At 47.0% G+C, this 19,148-nt stretch overlaps 1 protein-coding gene across 1 annotated transcript in view; it reads right to left on the bottom strand.

Annotated features, from left to right (window-relative positions):
* Window positions 1-2,087: 2,087 nt before the first annotated feature.
* The window catches only part of CIT (citron rho-interacting serine/threonine kinase), a 165,146-nt gene continuing 148,085 nt past the window's right edge, over window positions 2,088-19,148 (bottom strand). Inside the window, exons 40-47 of the mRNA XM_029922425.1 lie at window positions 15,727-15,819; window positions 14,095-14,203; window positions 13,872-14,000; window positions 13,269-13,349; window positions 11,518-11,596; window positions 11,204-11,383; window positions 5,674-5,977; window positions 2,088-4,495 (exon numbers count right to left, since the gene is read on the bottom strand). Of these exons, the coding sequence (XP_029778285.1) occupies window positions 4,472-4,495; window positions 5,674-5,977; window positions 11,204-11,383; window positions 11,518-11,596; window positions 13,269-13,349; window positions 13,872-14,000; window positions 14,095-14,203; window positions 15,727-15,819 (999 nt within the window). The 3' untranslated portion in view covers window positions 2,088-4,471. The remainder of the gene's footprint in view (window positions 4,496-5,673; window positions 5,978-11,203; window positions 11,384-11,517; window positions 11,597-13,268; window positions 13,350-13,871; window positions 14,001-14,094; window positions 14,204-15,726; window positions 15,820-19,148) is intronic.

The following is a 19,148-nucleotide window of genomic DNA, read 5'->3' as shown; positions in this document are numbered from 1 at the left end:
TCCCAGCTGTTGTAGTACCGTCTGCAGGGGCCGCCTGAGAGCCATCGCTGCTCTCCTTTTGGAGAGGAACCCAAAAGCTGGAGCAGCCAGAGCCCAATCTGTGGGGCCCACCTTGCCTCTCGGTCAGCTCCCACTTATCTGTAGGGCCTTTCCCAGGATAAAGAGGCCGGCCCTCACTGCTGCCTCTTACAGCACCCATCTATCACCCCTGGTGTGAAGTCACCCTTTCATCTGGAAAATTGTGAGTACCCTAGGTCAACTTCAGTTTCCCTTTTTGTGGTTCTTTGAAAGACCACCTGAGTGGCTTATAGTAATAAAGTCATTTTCAGAGTTTTTCTTCTACCTCCCAACAAGCCCTTTAGGGCAAACAGTCCCATTAATCATTGATAGACTCAAAGGAAAGCCAAGTGATCAACACTGTACTATATTTCCACTAGCCCAACCTTACCCAGCTTTGGAAAATAAAGCCAATATTTGACTAGGCAAATGATGAAACATTTTTCTCACATAAACATTGCATGCCTGGAGCCCCAGTCTCCATGCTGTAGACATCATAAGCAATATTTAAACTGTCCAGAGAGAAATCGGACTAGAACAGGCCAAGGTTTCTCAACCTGGGCACTATCGACACTTGAACCTAACATAAGTCTTTTGGGGGGTGGGAGTTGCCCTGTGCATTGTGGGACATTCCCCAGCATCCCTAGCCTCTACCTACCAAATGCCAAATTGTCAGATGTCCTCCGGGAGGGAGCTAAGCTCAGTGGTTTAGAATCACTGGGACAGGCCTATTCAGCTGTGCATTAGTGGGAACTTACCACTCCTGTCCCTGTAGGCCTGGCCTGAATGCTTCAGATTTAAGTCCGCATGGATGTCTTCTAAAGTCAGATTCAAGAGGCCCAAGTTTTCTGAAGACAAACTTCAGTCCCATTAAGCAAATTATCTCTTTTGGGCCTAAGTCTCCAAATCCTGGTTTCATGGTTATGAAATTTGGTGTGTAATCAGCATCTTTAGTCTCATGAAAATTAAGCACAGAAAACGTGAAGTCTGATTCTGTGCTTAAAGAAACCGGAGTGGTGGCACCAGGGGAGGCTGGGCCTCATTTTATGGTGTGGTTGATTAATTTATTGGTTGTTTCTCTGAGGTCATTGCTTAGGGTCCAAAGAACCTTCTGGCACATTCCATTTGGAACCAAACTATGTTTACTTAGGCTTTTGAAGTACTCCTTGGCTCTCAAGAATCCTCAGGACATTAATTGAAACAGTTGGTGTTTAATGGACTTTCCCTAGTATTAAAAGGAAAGAAAGATTCCAACATTTTATTCATCCTCTGAATTATTTTCATTCTTACAGTTACGACCTTTGGCAGGTTTTTATCTCCGACAGTATAGTAGGAAAGAACAGGTATGACCCTCCCAGTCCAACTGTGACTGTGGTCAGATACATTCACTGGAAAATAAAAGAGTAAAAGCAACAGGACCCACGAAAAAAAAAAATCATTTGCCAAAACTGATGTGTGTCTGGATCGGGCGGAGTTTATACTAACAGTCATGGAAAAAATTTGCCTTGCAGTAAAAATCTATCTAGTTAAAAATAGAAGTATTTACATTTTAAATTACCTTGATCCGAACTCTTCCCTCCAAGGAAATCGATCTATATCATTAAATTCCCCACCACCTTAAAATGAAGGAAAGAAGTTGGAAGGTGACCTGTTTTCCTGGGTAGCTGCATCATGGGAGAACTAGGTAATCCATCCTCAAGTAACCCTTTCGAAATGGCCTGTTTGCACAAGGACCTTTCTGTTCTGCAGTCCTGTAAGGTGACCTTAGAGCCAGTTCATGGTTCACTGGAAATAATGACCAAATTCCCAACAATGGCCTGCTCTCGGGAGAGAACGCTGCCAGTCTCCTGACCAGGAGAGCAGTGTGCCCGGGCCTCTGTGCTGCTCCTCTGGCCCCAGAAAACCAGTCCCCCCTCGACCACAAAAAGGAAACCGGGTCCCACGCCACAATCACAAGCCCATGGTGACACTGGCAGTACTGAGGGCCTTTCTGGTGTCTGAAGGAAAGAAGAGGCCGTTGCACGAAAGCAAACATTTTAGATCATTGCTTTATTTCACTATTGTTTAACAAGGTTCGTTCCTCTCAAGGTGGATCTTGAATTGTTCCTTGTGTTCTTTTCCTCATCCTGAATAAAAAAGGTAATGAAGAAAAAGCCTGTACTTTTGGAGACCTAGAATCTTACTTATGCTAATAAGCTTTTGACTGCAATTTCGTGGTACGGTATTTCCTGCTGGCATCTTGGTGGTCCCACGGAGCTCCCCACCCTCCAGTGAAGGTGGCTGTCCAAAACTACCACCGTTGAAACCAAAAGTAAGTGTTGAAAAATGCACCTTTTACAATAAAAAAGTAGAAACCAATTCAATTTCCTTTTTTTTTTTTTTTTTTACGAATATAAAGTTTCTTGTAAATATGTACAGTCTTTTGAGCTAGTTCTATAGCAGGAAGCATTTTTCACAAATGAGACACACAATATACACTTTCAGGGCTCAAGAAGCCCATTTCTCATGGAGATCCTAAATGAAATGCCAAGACTGAAAGACCAGTTTTCAGTGACCTTTCCAAATACTTGTGGACCAAGAGACAAAAACTTCAGCAAACATTCAGTCTGATCTGCCCTGGGGGAGGGAGGGGATGCAGTGTGACCCCAAAGACTCCAAGCGACACATAAAACACAACAGCAGGACACCTGCCAAGGGTGCAGTAACATGGAGGGAGGGACATAGGCGTTTCGAACAAGAAAGCACTTAGGTTAAGAGACGAGCAGGAAGGAGCTGGGATTTGGGCCAGGTTGCAATCTGGAAAGTGATCTGATATGGGTTGAAACGTGGTCATGTTCACCTGCAGTGGTGGAGACAGGTCTACCTTTCAGCCTACCCAGGACGTGCCTTGGTTGTTCGAGGCGTGCCTAAGAGTCACGGAGAATCCGAAGCAAGAGATGCTTGTGGGAGATCAAAGGCAGAGATAAGGCCGCTAGTTAGCTTGCCCACTGCAAAGCCTCTAGGTTGGTTCTTCACCAGTTGCCAGGAGTTTCGCGTTCTGGTCGCGGGCAGAGAGAGACCACGTGAGCTGCCCTGCACCTAAGGGGGACCTCCCAACCCCAGCCGAGGCGGAAGAGGGGTCGCAGCAATCTCAAACTTCCTGGTCTTAGTCTAGCCCTAGGGAAAGGCTCACTTGGGAAGTCACAGTTTCGTGGGGTAGAACCGTGCTGGGTCTTGTGTGAACACAGAGTCATCCTCGAGGGAGGCGGCAGGGAAGCGTGAAGGTGTCAGGTGGTGGTTTGCTGAAATCCTTCTCTGGTCGTAAGGCTTGAGCGTTTGGTTTTTCGTTTGTTCAGTGCTACAGACTGCAGCTTGTTGTGGCCAGTGAACTGGCCATGGTCAGAGGGTCTCGATTCAGCGGGAGCGATGGTATGGGACTAGTACGTTGGCAGAGCAACCCGGGGGGGCAGCCAGGTCAGGGGGCAGCACATGCAGTGAACCGCCATGCAGAACTCCCGGACGGGTCTCTTCCCAGCCCAGGGTGGGGAACGACGCGCTGTCGCGGACAGGAGGTGGGTGGCCCCCGGTCCTCTCCCGGACCCAGAGACTCATCAGCGCTCGGCTCTGAGCAAGTCGATTGCATGCTTTCCTGGCCAAAGCTACATGGAAAGCAGGGACAGCAGGCTGGGGAGAGGGTGCTGAGGGGTGGGGAGGGAGAGCTCCTCGAGGTTCCTTGGCCCCAAGTCACTGCCTCCGAGCTGAGGCCCGATGACCTCCGTACATTCTCAGCTGGTGGGAGGGGAAGTCGTCAAGGCCATAAAAGGCAATGAGAACAGTAAACATTTGGCTAAGATGTCACCCTGGGTCAAACAGGGCCATCTGTGAGGATGGACTGGAACAAGAATGAACCTACATGAGCGCAGGAGGTTAGCCAACTGGCGGGGACTCCTCTACAATACGTTTCCGTAGCAAAGACCTGATGGTGTGATCTAGCCAAAAATGACTACGACAGGAAATACATTGCTATTCAAATCTATTAAGAATTCTGTTGTCTTTAAAAAAAAAAAAAAAGGAAAACCAACCAACCCTAGGATCTTAAAGTAGCTATTAAATAGGATTCTAACCACGTCGTAGTTAGCGCAGGTTGGTTTCCTCTGATGAACTGGTACAGGCGAGAGCTAGGTATAAAAGTCTGTGAATGCTCTGAAAGAGTAACAAAGTGCACAGAGGGTGACTGCAGGAAGGCGCTGACCGCTCCCGAGAGCCTCAGCCCCGGCACCACCCGGATGCAGGGCGACCACCCGGAGGTGGGTCTGGACCCAGCTGTGCCTTGGGGTGGCTGAGCAGATGGGTGCTGGGGTCCCCTCCAGCAGAGTTCCTTAGAGTGGGGTTTTCCTGCAGAGTAAGATGAGGAGTTGGTTTTTCTGGCTGAGATTTATACTGAAGACTGGTCCCAGACCTAGGAGCAAAAATGAGGGGGTTTTAGCGGAGGCGGGCAGAAATGCCTGTGCTCACCCTGCCTGATCCCAGGAGGAGGCGTGCCACAGCCGGCCACCCTGCAGCTGTTAACAGGAGTGCGCCACAGGACGGCCCCAGCTCTGAGCCTGGGGGTTGTCAGGGAATGACATGCACAGAAAACTCGCCAAGGCTGGGGATGGATCTCTGTTACACACACACACACACACACACACACACACACACACACACGATGGATCTCTGTTACACACACACACGATGGATCTCTGTTACACACACACACACGATGGATCTCTGTTACACACACACACACGATGGATCTCTGTTACACACACACACACGATGGATCTCTGTTACACACACACACACACACACACACACACTGCCCCTGTCTTATCGGGAAATCAGAAAGGATAGGAGAAAACACCGAATGGCTTTTCCTCCTCTTTATCGGCAGGGGTCCCAAGAGCCAACCGCAGGGGGCCTTGGGAGAATGTGATCGAGGACAGAAAGGGGGCTGTGCTGTCCAGCGGGGGTCCCTGGAACCGGGCTGACCGAGGAGGCATCCAGTACTCAGGCCCTCCTCCTACTCACCGGGGCCCCCTTTTCCTTCAATACATCCCTCAATTGCTAACCTAAAATTACACACATAATAACATGTATATGATTTAAAATTTCAAAAAGCTCAAAGTTCTAGAGGGAAATCCCTTTTAACCAGTTTATGTGTAGCTTTCCAAAAAAATTCTTAACGTACGTGTGTATTTGTAGATGTGCTTGAAAAAAATAAGGCGTACATGTCTTGTATACTAAGTATACTACATAGTACAGATATACATACAGCATATGGTATAGTAAGCTATCGTTTGTGTTAAGCAGGGAGGATACACACATATTTGCAAAAGTGCCTGGAGCATCTCTAGAAATTGCTAACACCGGTTGCCTCTGGGCAAGGGAAGGATATACCCTGGGTGGCCATTCCATTTTGAGGTACACATTATCCATTTGCTTAGAAAGGCCTCTTCTTAAATACGTTTTCTTCCTAAACTTGGTCCCATGTCCTAAAAGATCTGGATAAAAGAGCTTCCATTCCACAACAGTGGCCCCAAAGGGCCCTCGGCTCCCGAGGCCACACCCCTCTGTCCTCTCCAGACGGCGCCTCACCTTGTTGGCCTGGGACAGCGGGGTCCTCGCGGCTCCCGCAGGCAGCCGGCCCCCCCGGCTGCTGTCTTCATACAGCCTCCCCGGTGAGCGTTCCCTCCGCGTGCTGAGCATCCGGCCTGGGGACTTCTCCCGCTCCAGGGGGCGCCCGGGAGACTTGTCCCTGCGCAGCTCTGTCCGCCCCTCTCGGTAGCGGTGGGGTGTGCTTGGCTCTCGCGGGTGGCTGGGGCCTTCCGGTGGCGCCGGGCTAGAGGCCACACGCTTGGTGATGTGCTCGTTGTATGTTGGCGGGCCTCGCTTGTTGGGGCTGCGGGCAGCAAGAAAGGGAGGTGCGCAAGGAGAAGTCACAACCCCAAAGGGGCGTTTTCCTCCTCTGAGCAATCCCAGGTCCCAATCCCACCAGGAGTTCTTCGGGCTTTTTGTTTTGACAGGACAGGAAGAGAAAGAGGACGACAAAAGAAAATCAAGCTTCCTGGTCTCAGTGCAGGTTTTTACTGCCGGACCCTGGGCCAAGCTCTTGATGAGCTTTGACCCGTTGTCCTAACAGCTCCATAGGCTGGGAGCAGGCACGACCCTCATGGCAGAGACAAGACTGTGGCGACAGGCGGGCTGGGTGCCTGGCCGGGGCTAGGGACAGGCAGCACTGGGCTTCCGACACAGGTCAGTTCGACATCCTAATCCCCACCCGGTATCCTACTGACCGAAGTATTTTGCAGAGCCTGGAAAGCACAGAAGGAAGTCTTCATCTAGGGGTTGAGGCTGCTCAAAGGCCCTTGATGCAAGGGAGCAATCTGGGGCAAGCCTGTCCTGTCTCACTCCTCGGCCTGGTGTTTGGTCGCCCCTCCTTCCAGGTGGCTTTCCAAACATCTTTGTGGCACCCAATACTGATGTGAGAGGGATCAGGCCTGACAGAATTAGAAAACTGAGCAGACAAAAACAGTACCATTGGCTCAAAACATGTCCCTGGCCCCAAAGATTGATAGTTAATAACCCAACAATAGAAAACACTGGGGCCTTTTTGTGTGGCCAGTCCAACCCTCTACCCAACCCAGCGTGGGTATTTCAAATGAAGATTTCAGCAGATACGGCCCTAACCACCTCTCTGAAGAAGGGAGATCCGGAAACAGAACTAAGAGTTATTCCCTTCCCACCCCAATGAGCAGAAAAAGTACTCAGTCCTCATCATCTCAGTATAATTAGAGCTAGGAAAAGGGAACCTACTTAAAACAGGCACATTTTATAGAGAATATTACTTGGAGAACATATTTTGATTGATTGGAGCTTTATCTCAAAAAGTAGAAATCAGGCAAGTAAATTTATCCTTGTTATTTTTAAAATCTAAATTACAATTGGAATTACAGGCTGATTCTAAGAATGAGCCAAGTATGAATCACATACTGATTTATCCTGCTCTAATTTTTGCAACGAAATTGTATGCTAATACGCTCAGTGACATACTTTCCGTCAATGTTGGACTTCTGCAGTAAAATCAGTCATTTCTTTAGAAATGTTTGAGAGGGTCACTGGTTCTTCCAGAGGCCCATCTTGATCCTTGATATTTAAATCCCTCTCGTTGGAGGGGGCCAAATTTGTTGATTTTTTTCTTCAACGATTTGTCCAACTACCAGAATATCTTTTGTCAATGCCCATAATTGAAAACACATGAGAAGCAAAGCCACCTACTGGAGGAGGAGAGACTCTAGAGCAAGCTTGAGGGCCAAATCTGAACAGATGCCCTGTTTTTATAAATAAAGTTTTATTGGAACACAGCCATGCCCATCTGGTTATGCTGCTTTCAAACTACAACAATAGTTCAACGGTTGAGACAGAGACCTTATGGCCCACAATGCCACAAATATTTACTATCTGGACCTTTACAGAAGTTTGTTGATTTCTGCTCTACGGTGAAACAGAGAGGTGAGTAGGGATAATTAGATAAGTGATAAGTTCATTGTGAAGATTTTCAAGTCATTCTCTGGCTTCCCTGTGCAACTCTGTCAAGATTCCAGATAACATGCCCAGAAAGCCAGAATCCTCTGTGCTGTGTGTACAGCAGAAAAATCTGAGGTAACTCAGATTTCAGCATCTTGAAATAAAGGTTTATATTCATCTCTAGTCATATGGCTTTTAAGATATGAAGACAAAATAAATTCCAAGTAGGAGAGTTATATTAAGCCTATTTGTAATGGAAATGAAATTATAAGATGTTTCCACAGGGGCCCATCATAAAGCCAGTGAGAAGACACTCAATGCCCAGGGGAAGAAGGATGGCTCAGGGAAGGCCATTCAGGATGTCGGCTGAGATTAATGAAATGAAAGAAAATCCCCATCATTCTAGGCTGAGCGGGCAATCTTCCATCTCTGTATCCATTAATGACCAGTGATCTACCATGCCAATTTTATGGTTTGGTTTGGTTTGTGGTTGTTGGGGTTTTTGTTGTTGTTGTTGTTGTTTTGGGTTTTTTTTGCAAAGAGTTTCATTTCCTGCTCTGCTAAACAGACCAGGGCAGTGAGGCCTGCAGTGCATCACATTCAGCCAAGCTGGGCTTCTGCATTCTGACCTGCCAAAGCAGTCCGCATAAAAAGATCCTTTTATAAGCCAAGAGACCACTGAAGACTAACTGCTGATTTTCCACACATGCCTGGCAACAGCATTATTTCTACCTCTTGTTCACAGGAACTGGAACCATTTTCAACCACAGAATAAGCAACTTCTTACAAAGACACCATAAAGTCTCAAAAGGAAGGTGCCTGCCATCTAATTAATGAGGCAATGGAGAAAAAAAATCTAATTACAGTACTTTGATCTGTTCTTGGCATGACTTGGAAACTACTTAAAGGAAATCTAGATGTTTTCAGGACAGAACTATAGCCCTTTAAACAGTTCCTCTTGGGGGGTCAAGCCAAAGGCGTCAGGAGCAGAAAGAGCACTTCTGATTTTCTAGCAAGTGCCTGGGATTAAAACCACACTGACCAAAAACTCAGACTATTCTATTTCAGTAGAATAAAAACTATCATGAGGATATAGTCTCAGAATATTAAATTTATGATTTTTTTTCAAGATCTAAGCATTTATTTTATTAGACGTAGTTCTGTACCAGCCTGTTAGCCCCTTGAGAATAAAAACATGTCTCCATCTGTGGATGCCTAGCCCCACACACTGTGTCTAGCACATGACAGGGATCTATATAATTCTTTACAGAGTAGACAGACCAGTCCAGAAGAACTTAAATCCTGGGTCAGTTAAATATTCCCCTTGGGTTAAATAATCTCAGAACTTATTTGTGGACTAAGATCTCAAAGCTCCACATCGACCTGGATCTGGCTCGCAGCCACTGCGTCAAGACCAGGTCAGTCCCACTCCATACACTGCTGGTGGGATTGCAAATGGATCTAGCCTTCAGGGAGGAATATTCAGCAACATGTATCAAAATTCCAAACGGACATCTGATGTCACCCGTCAATTTTGTTCCTAGGAATTTATCCTACAGATAGATTCCTGGGCGTGCAAAATGACATAAGCACAAAGTCATTTAACTTACTGTGGCAACAGTCTGTAAATAACCCAAAATCCATTGATAAAGAAGTAGTTAAATAAATTAAGGTCACGTGAAGGAAAGCTATGTAGGCATAAAAACAATCAAGAAATACTCTGATACGGACATGGGGCAACCGCCAAGATACAGTAAGGCACAGAAGAACGTGCAGTCACTGTCACCTCACGAGGAAGAGGAGGGGCACTTCCGGAGTGGTACAGTGAGGACCGCCGAAAACCGTTTCTCCGTGAAAGCAACAGGGACACTGGCAACAGCTGTCAAAATCAACTTTCCCGAACTCTGGAGATTAGCCGGACTTGCAAAACCTCTCACAGCCGAGAGCATTTATGCAAGAAAAGTAGCAGTAAGAACTCTCAGTAAGAACACAAGCTCTGTGATGTGTTAATGTGACCTATTTCCACCCCTTTCTCCCCAGAGCTGCAGTTCTGGAACCAAAAGCTCTGTAAGAGTAGCCACCGGAGGGACGGAGGAGATCAGGACTGAAGCTCCCCAAAAGCCCCATCCCCAGAAGACAGCCCCCATCTCACCTGTGTGGCTACTCCCCAGAAAAGACCGTTCTCTGGGCCTTTTCCCGGGCCTGAGTCAGAGCTTGCTCATGAGAACAGCCTTATGCCCAGATGCTTATCAAAAACAACAGCAAGTGTTTAATCTGGCAAACATCTGAGGCCAGTGATACCAGTTGGGGAAGAGGCTAGCCAAAACACTCGAAAGGAAATCCGGGAATGTCTGTCTACAAGGCGTTTTGAAATGGTCGCTTATATTCATAGGGATCTAGAAGCCCACGTGCACAGGCAAGGCTCTGCATGTGCCCAGGAAAAACCTGAGAAGGCTTCAGTTCTCAACTCTGGCTGACCTTGAGCATTGAGCCCAACACACACACACACACACACACACACACACACAACCCCTCAGCAAAGGGTGAGAGACTTACTGATTCAATGCAATGAACGAAATCTCTGCCCTACCATCAGCTGGTAACTAACCTAACCAGGCAGAAACTCGATGGCCAGGTGCATGTAACAAAAATACAGACACTACAGATTTAGTGCCGGAAGGTCACTCAATAAACAGCACCACCAAAAGGGGCGCCTGGGTGGCTCAGTCGGATGAGCACCAACTCCTGATTTGGGCTCAAGCCATGGTCTCATCATGGTTCATGGGTTCAAGTCCAGCGTTAGGCTCTGCACCGTCAGCGCAGAGCATGCTTGGGTTTCTCTCTCTCTCCCTCTTTCTGTCTGCCCACCTCTAGATAAATAAAAAAACATTTTTTAAAAAGCCAGCAACAAGAAATACAGGAGGGGGGGGGATGGGGATCTGATTTCCAGAGTTGCCACATTATATTATTTGAAATGTTCAGTCTCCCAACAAAAAATTAGAACACATGCAAAGAAAGAGGAAAGCATGGCCCATATGGATGGCCTTATTTCTTCTGAGAAATCTTCCCTGGCCCCCAAGTCCAAGCTGGGAACCCTATTCTGGACGCCCATGGTGCCTTAAACTACCCCAGCCAGAGCCCTGTCCTTCTGGGCTGGGGTGTAACTCCTGACGGCTCCTCATCCCTCTCTCCCACTGGGCTCGGTCAGGGAGGGACTGCATCTGGTGTTTCAGCACTGCCCCTCCTACAGCAAGCCCAACTAGCAGAGCAGAGTATCTGCTAAAGCAGTGAACACACAATTCATGCTCCATTCTAGAAAACTCAACAGAGAAAGACATTTCCTTCCACCTTTTCCAAGGGGACATTTAAATTCTCCTGATACTTGTGAAAGGGCATTTTAATGCTATAGATCTCAAAGAAATGAGTGGCTTGAGCTTGAAGACTGGGAAAACTTTGACCAGTTTAGCAAAATTTCCCTGTCTTGCAAGGATTTGGGAACCGAATCAAAGGGACATTATAAATCATGGTACGTCTGTGGAATTGTGCACAGTGGTAAAGATCCTGCACTCTCCTCCTGCAATGGAGGAGACAAGAGTTGTACCTGCGGGAGGTGGAGGGGCCCCGGTGGTGGTCAGTGCCGGACTCCTTCACGAGGTTTCCTTTGCAGCAAATGACCCTCAATTTATCCTGGTAGGAGGATGCCAGGTAAATCGCTCCTGAGGAGATTGCAGGGCCCAAGTAGCGTGGGTTTGGGATTTCCAAATACGCTCGGGCAGGGGTCCTGTGGAGTTCCAGGGAAGAGTTTACATTCAGGTCATCGCCACTGCTAGGTGGAACGGAAAGAAACACATCCCCCCAACCCCAACCCCACCCCCAACCGCTGAGCTTTCCAAAGCCTGAAAGGGCAGTGCTTACCCCAGAGAGGAGCGTGCCTGGATCTCAATTACTTCGAGTGAGTTGAAGTGGGTCACAAACAGATAGGGTTCTCTGTAGGCTGCATGGCCACCACAGAAGGGCATGGGGCAAGGAAGGGTTAAAAGAGAGAATCAAAACCGGGCTGCAATGCCACCTTGGACCCAGCAGTCCCGCCTAAAGGAATCTACCCTTCACGTGCATCCTCGTGCCAGTGCAAGAGACAGTTCCAGTACGCTCACTGCCCCAGTGGGGCAGAAGACGGGAGCCGGACCAAGGTGGCATTATGGGGCGTCAGTTCAATAAGTTACCGTACATCGGTGGAATTCTGCACAGTTGTAAAAATGCAAGAAGCTCTCTATGTACTAACACATAAAAACCCTGGTGTACAATTTTCCTTAGCATGGAAAGCAAAATTCAGAATGTGTAAAGTGGGTCCCCATACTGATTTTAAAAAAGGAGGGGATAGATAAGAATATACTTTCTTATGTGTCTGTGTTTGCACAAAGCACTGGAAGGATAAGAAACTCTAAGAAGTATTCCCCCGCCCTTGGGGGTGAGGGATTGGAGAATAGGAAGACAGGTTATTTGGATGGGGCTTTTCATTGCAGACCTTTTTAAAGTGTTTAATTGTATACATTTTCAAAAAACACTGAAGACCAGGTTCATAGATAATTAAGTATTTCTGGTCTCAATACTGTATGTCTGTATCACCGTGTCACTGAAACTCTAGGATACAATGGGATCTTTTTCTGTCTTAAAAGGAAATGAAAATGATCAGTATCATTCCTTTTGGTAAACTAGGACTTTGGTAGTAGACGATTAGTCATGCCTCTTGGTACTCAGGCCCCGATGGATGGAGCCTCCTTCCCTTGAATCTAGGCTGACCCTGTGGCTGCTTTAACCAGTAGGATGTGGTGGAAGCAAGAAGGCCTGCTGGCGTGCACTTCTGCCCTCCTGGAAGAAGCCCACCTGGAGAGGAACTGAGGCCTCCAGCCACCGGCCCAAGCTGAGTTCCCAACAATCACACCAACTGCCTGCCATTTTGTGAGGCCATTTTTGACTTTCTAGCTATCCCAGTGCCCCCACTGGTACCACAGGAAGCAGAACTGTCCAGTCCAGCCTCAGCATCTCGGGCAATGACAAGTTATTGTGTTGTCTGTAACAAGCTTTGGAACTCGTGACGCGGCGCTAGGTAAACCAAATAGCCTTGACAGGTATTTCAACCATCCAGTGTTTGGATTATTCACACAGACGTGTATACACATATCTACGTATGTGTGTGCTTATGCTTTGACCCAGCAGCTCCACTTTTAGGGCTTAGGAGCAGCAGATATTATTTGACAAGTGTGCAAAGATTAGTGCAAGATGTTCATCACAGCAATGTTCACACTTCAAGAATGGGCATGATCTATGTGCTCTGCCTAATCAGAACTGGTTGACCTGACAGGTGTTCAGCTCTGCCATGAGATACTCTGCAGCCTTCGAAAGGATTTAGTAACTTCACAGCGAATGCTCTCCTTTCTGTCACGAAAGCCTAACAAAAATTTCACAAGGCTGCTGGATTTGGCCTATGCGGCTGTTCATCAGAATCTTTGCCCTGAACACTTCTCCAGGTGACTCTGACCTGCGGTGCTTGGTGTCTAATGTGGTCCACAAGTGTAGTGCTCACCCCAAAACAAGTGCACCTGCCGTTCTTTCCTAGGACACCCGCTGCTGGCCGAACAGAGCCCTCCGCACCTCGCATCACTTACCAAAAGCCAAAGGTAAGCGACTCCACTTGAGATCGTCTGTGCGGCTACGTCTTCCGTAAGAATCCACGAACACCCCAAATTCTGCAAGGAGTTGGAGCCCGGGGCATCAGCACAGCCAGAGGCAGCAGTATCAGTGACACATACTTTGACAGAGAATAAAGGATCGAACCCAGGGGACCACCAGCCAGATTTAACTGGATCACTAAAACCTGAAGAACTTTGCTGAGTCACATCTCTCAGAGATGTGTTAAAGGAAAGCAGGAGAGACAGGAAATAAGAGGCAAAAGAAGGAGGAAGAGACAGGATATGTGGAGGAAGGGGAGAAACAGAGACCCAGACACAGGGTGGAAGAGACAGAAGGACCCAGAGATGGGGGGTAGCGGGGGGGAAGAGAAATGAAAAATAATGAAGAGAAACATCAGAAGAAAATTCAAAAAGGATATAAAGAGAAAGGAAAGGGGGAGAAAGAAGGGGCAGAGAAGGAAGTGGCTGCCCTCAGTGGAGAACATGAAAGAGCTGGCCCGGGCGAGGGCCCTGCAGGGTCTGGGGCTCCTGGCGTCTGCGAGCCGGCAGAGGGGCGGCGGGCGGGAAGCCCTGACTCACCGTGGAAGCAGAGCAGGTACTCCTCCCGCTGCCCTGCGCCGTTCACCTGCACGATCGAGACAGGGAAGCTGTTGGAAGAGGAGGCAAAGACAGCAGGCGCCAAGGAATGGTCATTCTTATCCAGGAATTCTGTAAAGTCAGGCGAGAAGCGGGGCTTCAGGAATGAGCTGCTGCTGGTGGCAGGGCCGGAGCAGAGTGGGGCGGGGGGAGGACGCAGGCCTACCCTCAAGCGTGTACTGCTTCATGTCAATTTCGTAGAATTTATTGGTTCCAATGAGGATACTGTAATTGGTGAAGTGGATGCAGCTGCAGGGCTCTGAGGTCTCTATCTCCTGAGCCACAGGGTAGAAGAAAATGATGTGAGTTAACACAGGGCAGCCCCATCTCCACCACTACTCCATTTCCGCCTCAGTATCTAACCAAGCCTTGGACACGGTCGCCTCTGGACTCATTCACGTTCTCAGCCACACAAAGCACGCTCGATCCTTTCAAGTTCCCCACGAGGACTGATGATCCCTTTGCCACCTCTCAGTTCTTTGCAACCCCAGCCTGAGGCAATAAGGTCAAATGGCAGCCAAAAAGAGTCAGAAACACCATTTCAATGAATAGGTTGCAAAAACAGATAAAATACAAAGTCTTATCTGAGGAAAAAGACTGGAAAACACGGGGTTAGAGGGAGTGGGTTTAAGCTTCCTTCTTTTGGTAAGCTAACTTTCTAACATGAACCTATATTACCTATATAATTAGTCTCATCATCATTGTCGTCATCTCTGTTAGTGATTGGCTTTCTAATTCCTTCCACTTGTTTCCAGGCCAGTCCTAATATTTAAAAAAAACCTAGGCATACCTATTCAACATGGTGGCCAAGAATTACAAGCAATGATTTCTGAGAAATCTCCTAAGGCTAACAGTTCAAGCTCACAATCCACACTGTCATCGCTGAATATTTACTGATCACCTGCTAAGTATGAGAAACTGTAAGGCAGCAGGACACAGTGAAATGGCAGGGAAAAGTCAACTTCAGTTTTGGTCTCCACTTTGTAACAGGATCTCAAGCCAGCCTCAACTGTCTGACCTGAAAATTGGGGATTACCACCCCTGCATGTCAGAACTGTTGTGGAAAGTATCTAATAACGAGCTCGGTTTCTGGTATCAGCAGGGGCTCAACAAAACAAGCCACCCGGATAAAACTATTTCCTTAACCAAGAATGACCCCTGTGTATATTCACCCATCGGTCATTTCACTTCTGAGACTCATCGTGAAGACACCTGAAATACATTAGGCTCAGGACAGAGATGCTTTCTTAGTCTAGGCACAACGGCCGGCCTCTGGACGTGAGGCAAATGACCCAGTGTGCACCTTGTTGACACTGCAGTCACCGTCGCCACCCCTCTGCTCCACGGAGAACCAGCTCCCTAATTCTACATTGGAACACAGCTAGCACTGGCTTTTCCAAAGGTTATTAATAGAAAATTCTAGGATCCAACATGGATTCTGATAAGTGCCTCCAGAGACTGCTAGCTTCTCAGAGAGATGTCCTTCCTTTTTTATGCTAATTTAAACGAAGGGTCTCCTCCACCAGCCAAGCTTCCCATCTCCCTTAACGAAGGGCTGAATCCACTGGGCCGGCTGGAGGAGCAGTTCTCAAACTGAAGAGAAGTGAGAGGGGGGGAAGGGCAGCTACTCAAGGCTCTGGCGCTTCCTCCAGGAAGGAAGAGAGGGGCTGTGTGTCTCTCTCCCCTTCTCCCCCCACCTGGAGATCACCAAGGCCGAAGGGACCTGGCACGCACTACTCCAGCACGCTCTCCACAGGGGCTGGTGGGGACAGCAGGACGGGTGAGGCCCAGGACTCACTTTCCGAATGCAGTACTTGCTGAGGTTTTCGTTGTAGCGGAGAATGACGACTTTGCTAGGCATGGCTGCACAGATGCAGAGCCCGTTCTCAATCTGAAAAGCAATCGGGGAAACAGAGAGAGCAAGAGTGTCAGTCCCGCGTATGCTGACTCCAGAGCAAAACTAGGAACTTAACATCAATTATGAGCAGGGTCTCTCCACCTCACTACTACTGACGTTGGACCGGGTAATTCTCTGTGCGGGGAGGCCATTTTGTGCAATGTAGGATGTTTAGCAACAACCCTGGGCTCTATCCTCTAGAGGTCAAGGGCACAGCCATCAGTTGTGACAACCAAAACTGTCTCCAGACAGAACTCCCCCTGGATAAGAACCACTGACTTCACAAAGATCCAGTGAAGGCCTCTGGGAACCACCTGACCCCACACACATTTGGTGTGTGCACCTTCTAGAGACGGGGTCTTCTGACAATCCTACCCTGAGGGAGGAGGAAGCAGCAGAAATCACCTCAAGAATGTGGAGACTGTGGTTCAAAGAGAAAAGTTCTCAGCTAAGATCTGTGTATGTAGAGTTCTCTTTTTCTAGAACAACTGAATCACTCCTACTTCACCTCAGAACCAGGTCTTTGTCGTGTCAGCAAGGGCGAGAAGCAGCTTCTCAGATCAGTGCTGACAGGAAGGTCAGCACTTGGCAGGGTGGGTGGCGTGAGATGGGACAGGAGCGAGAAGAATCCACAGGAAGACGGAAATTGTTAGTGGGGTTCTGTTGCCTGGAGTGGGTAGTGAGCTTGACGGTGTTTATATTATTAGATGTTATAATTTTATGATTTGCCTAGTTTTGAGTACTCTAAACATTGGGAAATTCCCATTTCAAAGTAGTTCATCATTCACAGAAAAAAATCATAAGAAATTTAAAAATATGTGAATGATAAAAATTTACTGGATGCAACTGAAATTGTAGTTAAAAAGTAAAATGTATAATGTTGGGATGCTTATATGACAGAAAAAACCCTGCAAATTAATTAGCTAAACGAGATTAGAAAGAGAACAGTGGAAGAAAGCCAGAGAAAACTGAAGGATGGAAAAAGACAGATTAAGGAAAAAGCAAATATTAATGACAAAAAAGAGAATGCTACCAAAGTGAGAATCAGTAAAGCCCAACACTGCTCCTTAGTAATGATTAGTAAAATCCGTTTAAAGCTCATGAAATTAAGAAAAATAAGAGATATGGCCCAAGTAATGTTAAGGATAAAAAACACAACTTCTGGGGCACCTGGTGGCTAAGACTGCAGCTCTGGTCATGATCTCCCAGTTTGTGAGTTCAAGCCCCACATCAGGCTATGTGCTGACAGCTTGGAGCCCGCTTCAAATTCTCTGTCTCTCTCTCTGACCCTCTTGCTCTCTGCCCCTCCTCTCTCAAAAATACATTTATAAAACTTTTTTTTAATGCTTTTTATTTATTTTTGAGAAACAGAGAGAGTGCGTGCAGAGGAGAGTCAGAGAGAGAGGGAGACACAGAATCCAAAGCAGGCTCCAGGCTCTGAGCTGTCAGCACTGAGCCCGATGTGGGGCTCAAACCCACGAACCACGAGTTCATGACCTGAACCAAAGTCAGATGCTCAACCAACTGAGCTACCCAGGCACCCCTATTCTTTTCTTTTTAAAGGGTACTTTTCGTTTTTTCCTTTTTTCTGCATATAGTAATTGCATTTTTTTAAATGTATTTTTGAGGGGCACCTGGGTGGCTCAGTGGTTAAGCGTCCAGCTTTGGCTCAGGTCACGATCTCGAGGTTTGTGGGTTCGAGCCCCGCATTGAGCTCTGGGCTGACAGCTCAGAGCCTGGAACTTGCTTCAGATTCCATGTCTCCCTCTCTCTCTCTGCCCCTCCTCCCCCTCTTGAAAGAAATGAATAAACATTAAAAATTGTTTTTAATAAAAAGAAAAGAATTGATAAAACTGACAGGGCACAGTGTTTTACCTTGCTCAGTCACTGTCTGGAAATACTGGACCCATCTAGCAATGTCTTTTGTCAGCCCCTTAAGATTCTTCCAAGAAACCTTTTCAAATCAACACCTTTCTAGGCCAGCCATTCTCATACTTTATATTTTGTCCCCTTTTTATTATTGCCACAATTAAGAGTCTCATGCTCTACCGACTGAGCTAGCCGGGCGCCCTTATTGCCACAATTAATCACAACCATCATATAAGTGACTAAGAAAAGAATTCCAGAGACCAAAAGTCCTCAAGAACAGTGGCCAAGGTCAAGGCCCCTTCAGGAGGTTCCTGGGGGTCCTCTGTCCCTTAGCACAGAACTCTCCGAAGGCTCAGTCAGCTACACAGGATGTGCTGGGTAAATGCTGACTCAGTGGCTAAACCATAGATATACCCAGTGAGCTGTCTTCTGAGAAGGGAAAGGCAGTGGTTTTTAACAGACCAACTCCAGTAGCCTCCAGTGGCCTACAAATGCTTGATTCAGATTTCATTAACGTTAGACATGTTCATGTGTAGGCACCCACAAATACTCTTAATTTAAAAAAAAAAAAGTTTTCAAGGCGCCTGGGTGGCTCGGTTGGTCAAGTGTCTGACTTCCGCTCAGGTCATGAATTCATAGTTCATGAGTTTGAGCCCTGCACTGGGCTCTGTGTTGTCAGCTCAGAGCCTAGAGCTGCTTCAGATTCTGTGTCTCCCTCTCTCTCTGCCCCTCCCCTCCCTCAAAAATAAACAAACATTAAAAATTTTTAATAAAAAAAATTAAATTAAAAAGTTTCCCTAAAGAGGCAGGCAAGCAAATAAATGTATTTATGAGCCAGAATCAATATGCTGTTAGCTACTAGAGAATTAACCTGAGTTATGGGGAACTGACTTTATGTTCTATAAATGTCATAAATCAGAATTTGCAAATTTCTAGTAATAAAACATTTTTTCATCCAGTCTAGCAGTCAGGTTCCATGTTACATTAAATACAAAATTTTAAGAACGACTCCATCGCCTCCACCCCACACACATACACACACACACACACACACACATTTAATCATGGATCTTCTTTTCAGTTTTGTTAAATTTATTCGCACTTTTCTCTCTGACATTTCCTTTAGATTCAAAACGTGTGCAAATTTCATGGCTACACAAATTCCTTCGTGTGCCTAGAGGAAGCAACAGAAACTTAACCCAGCTATGGCTCCTCCTTCTTGTCCTCTTGTATCATTAGTAAGATCGTAGCATTTGTCAGAGAGCAGGTAAATGCTATTCAGTTAATGGTCTTAGCTCTTATCAAGCCTTAAACCGAGACAACGGTAACTCGACTGACCCAGGATTGGGTCAGTTACAAGACAGAGGGGGAATGTAAGGACACAAGTCTAAACCAAACAGACGCCATGACAGTCTTTAAGTTTCCCCTCTGATCTAGAAGGCCTAGTTTCAGTT

The sequence above is a fragment of the Suricata suricatta genome, chromosome 14 (genome assembly GCF_006229205.1).
Source record: "Suricata suricatta isolate VVHF042 chromosome 14, meerkat_22Aug2017_6uvM2_HiC, whole genome shotgun sequence".
Taxonomy (NCBI): Eukaryota; Metazoa; Chordata; class Mammalia; order Carnivora; family Herpestidae; genus Suricata; species Suricata suricatta.
This window is presented reverse-complemented; position numbering and strand designations above follow the sequence as displayed.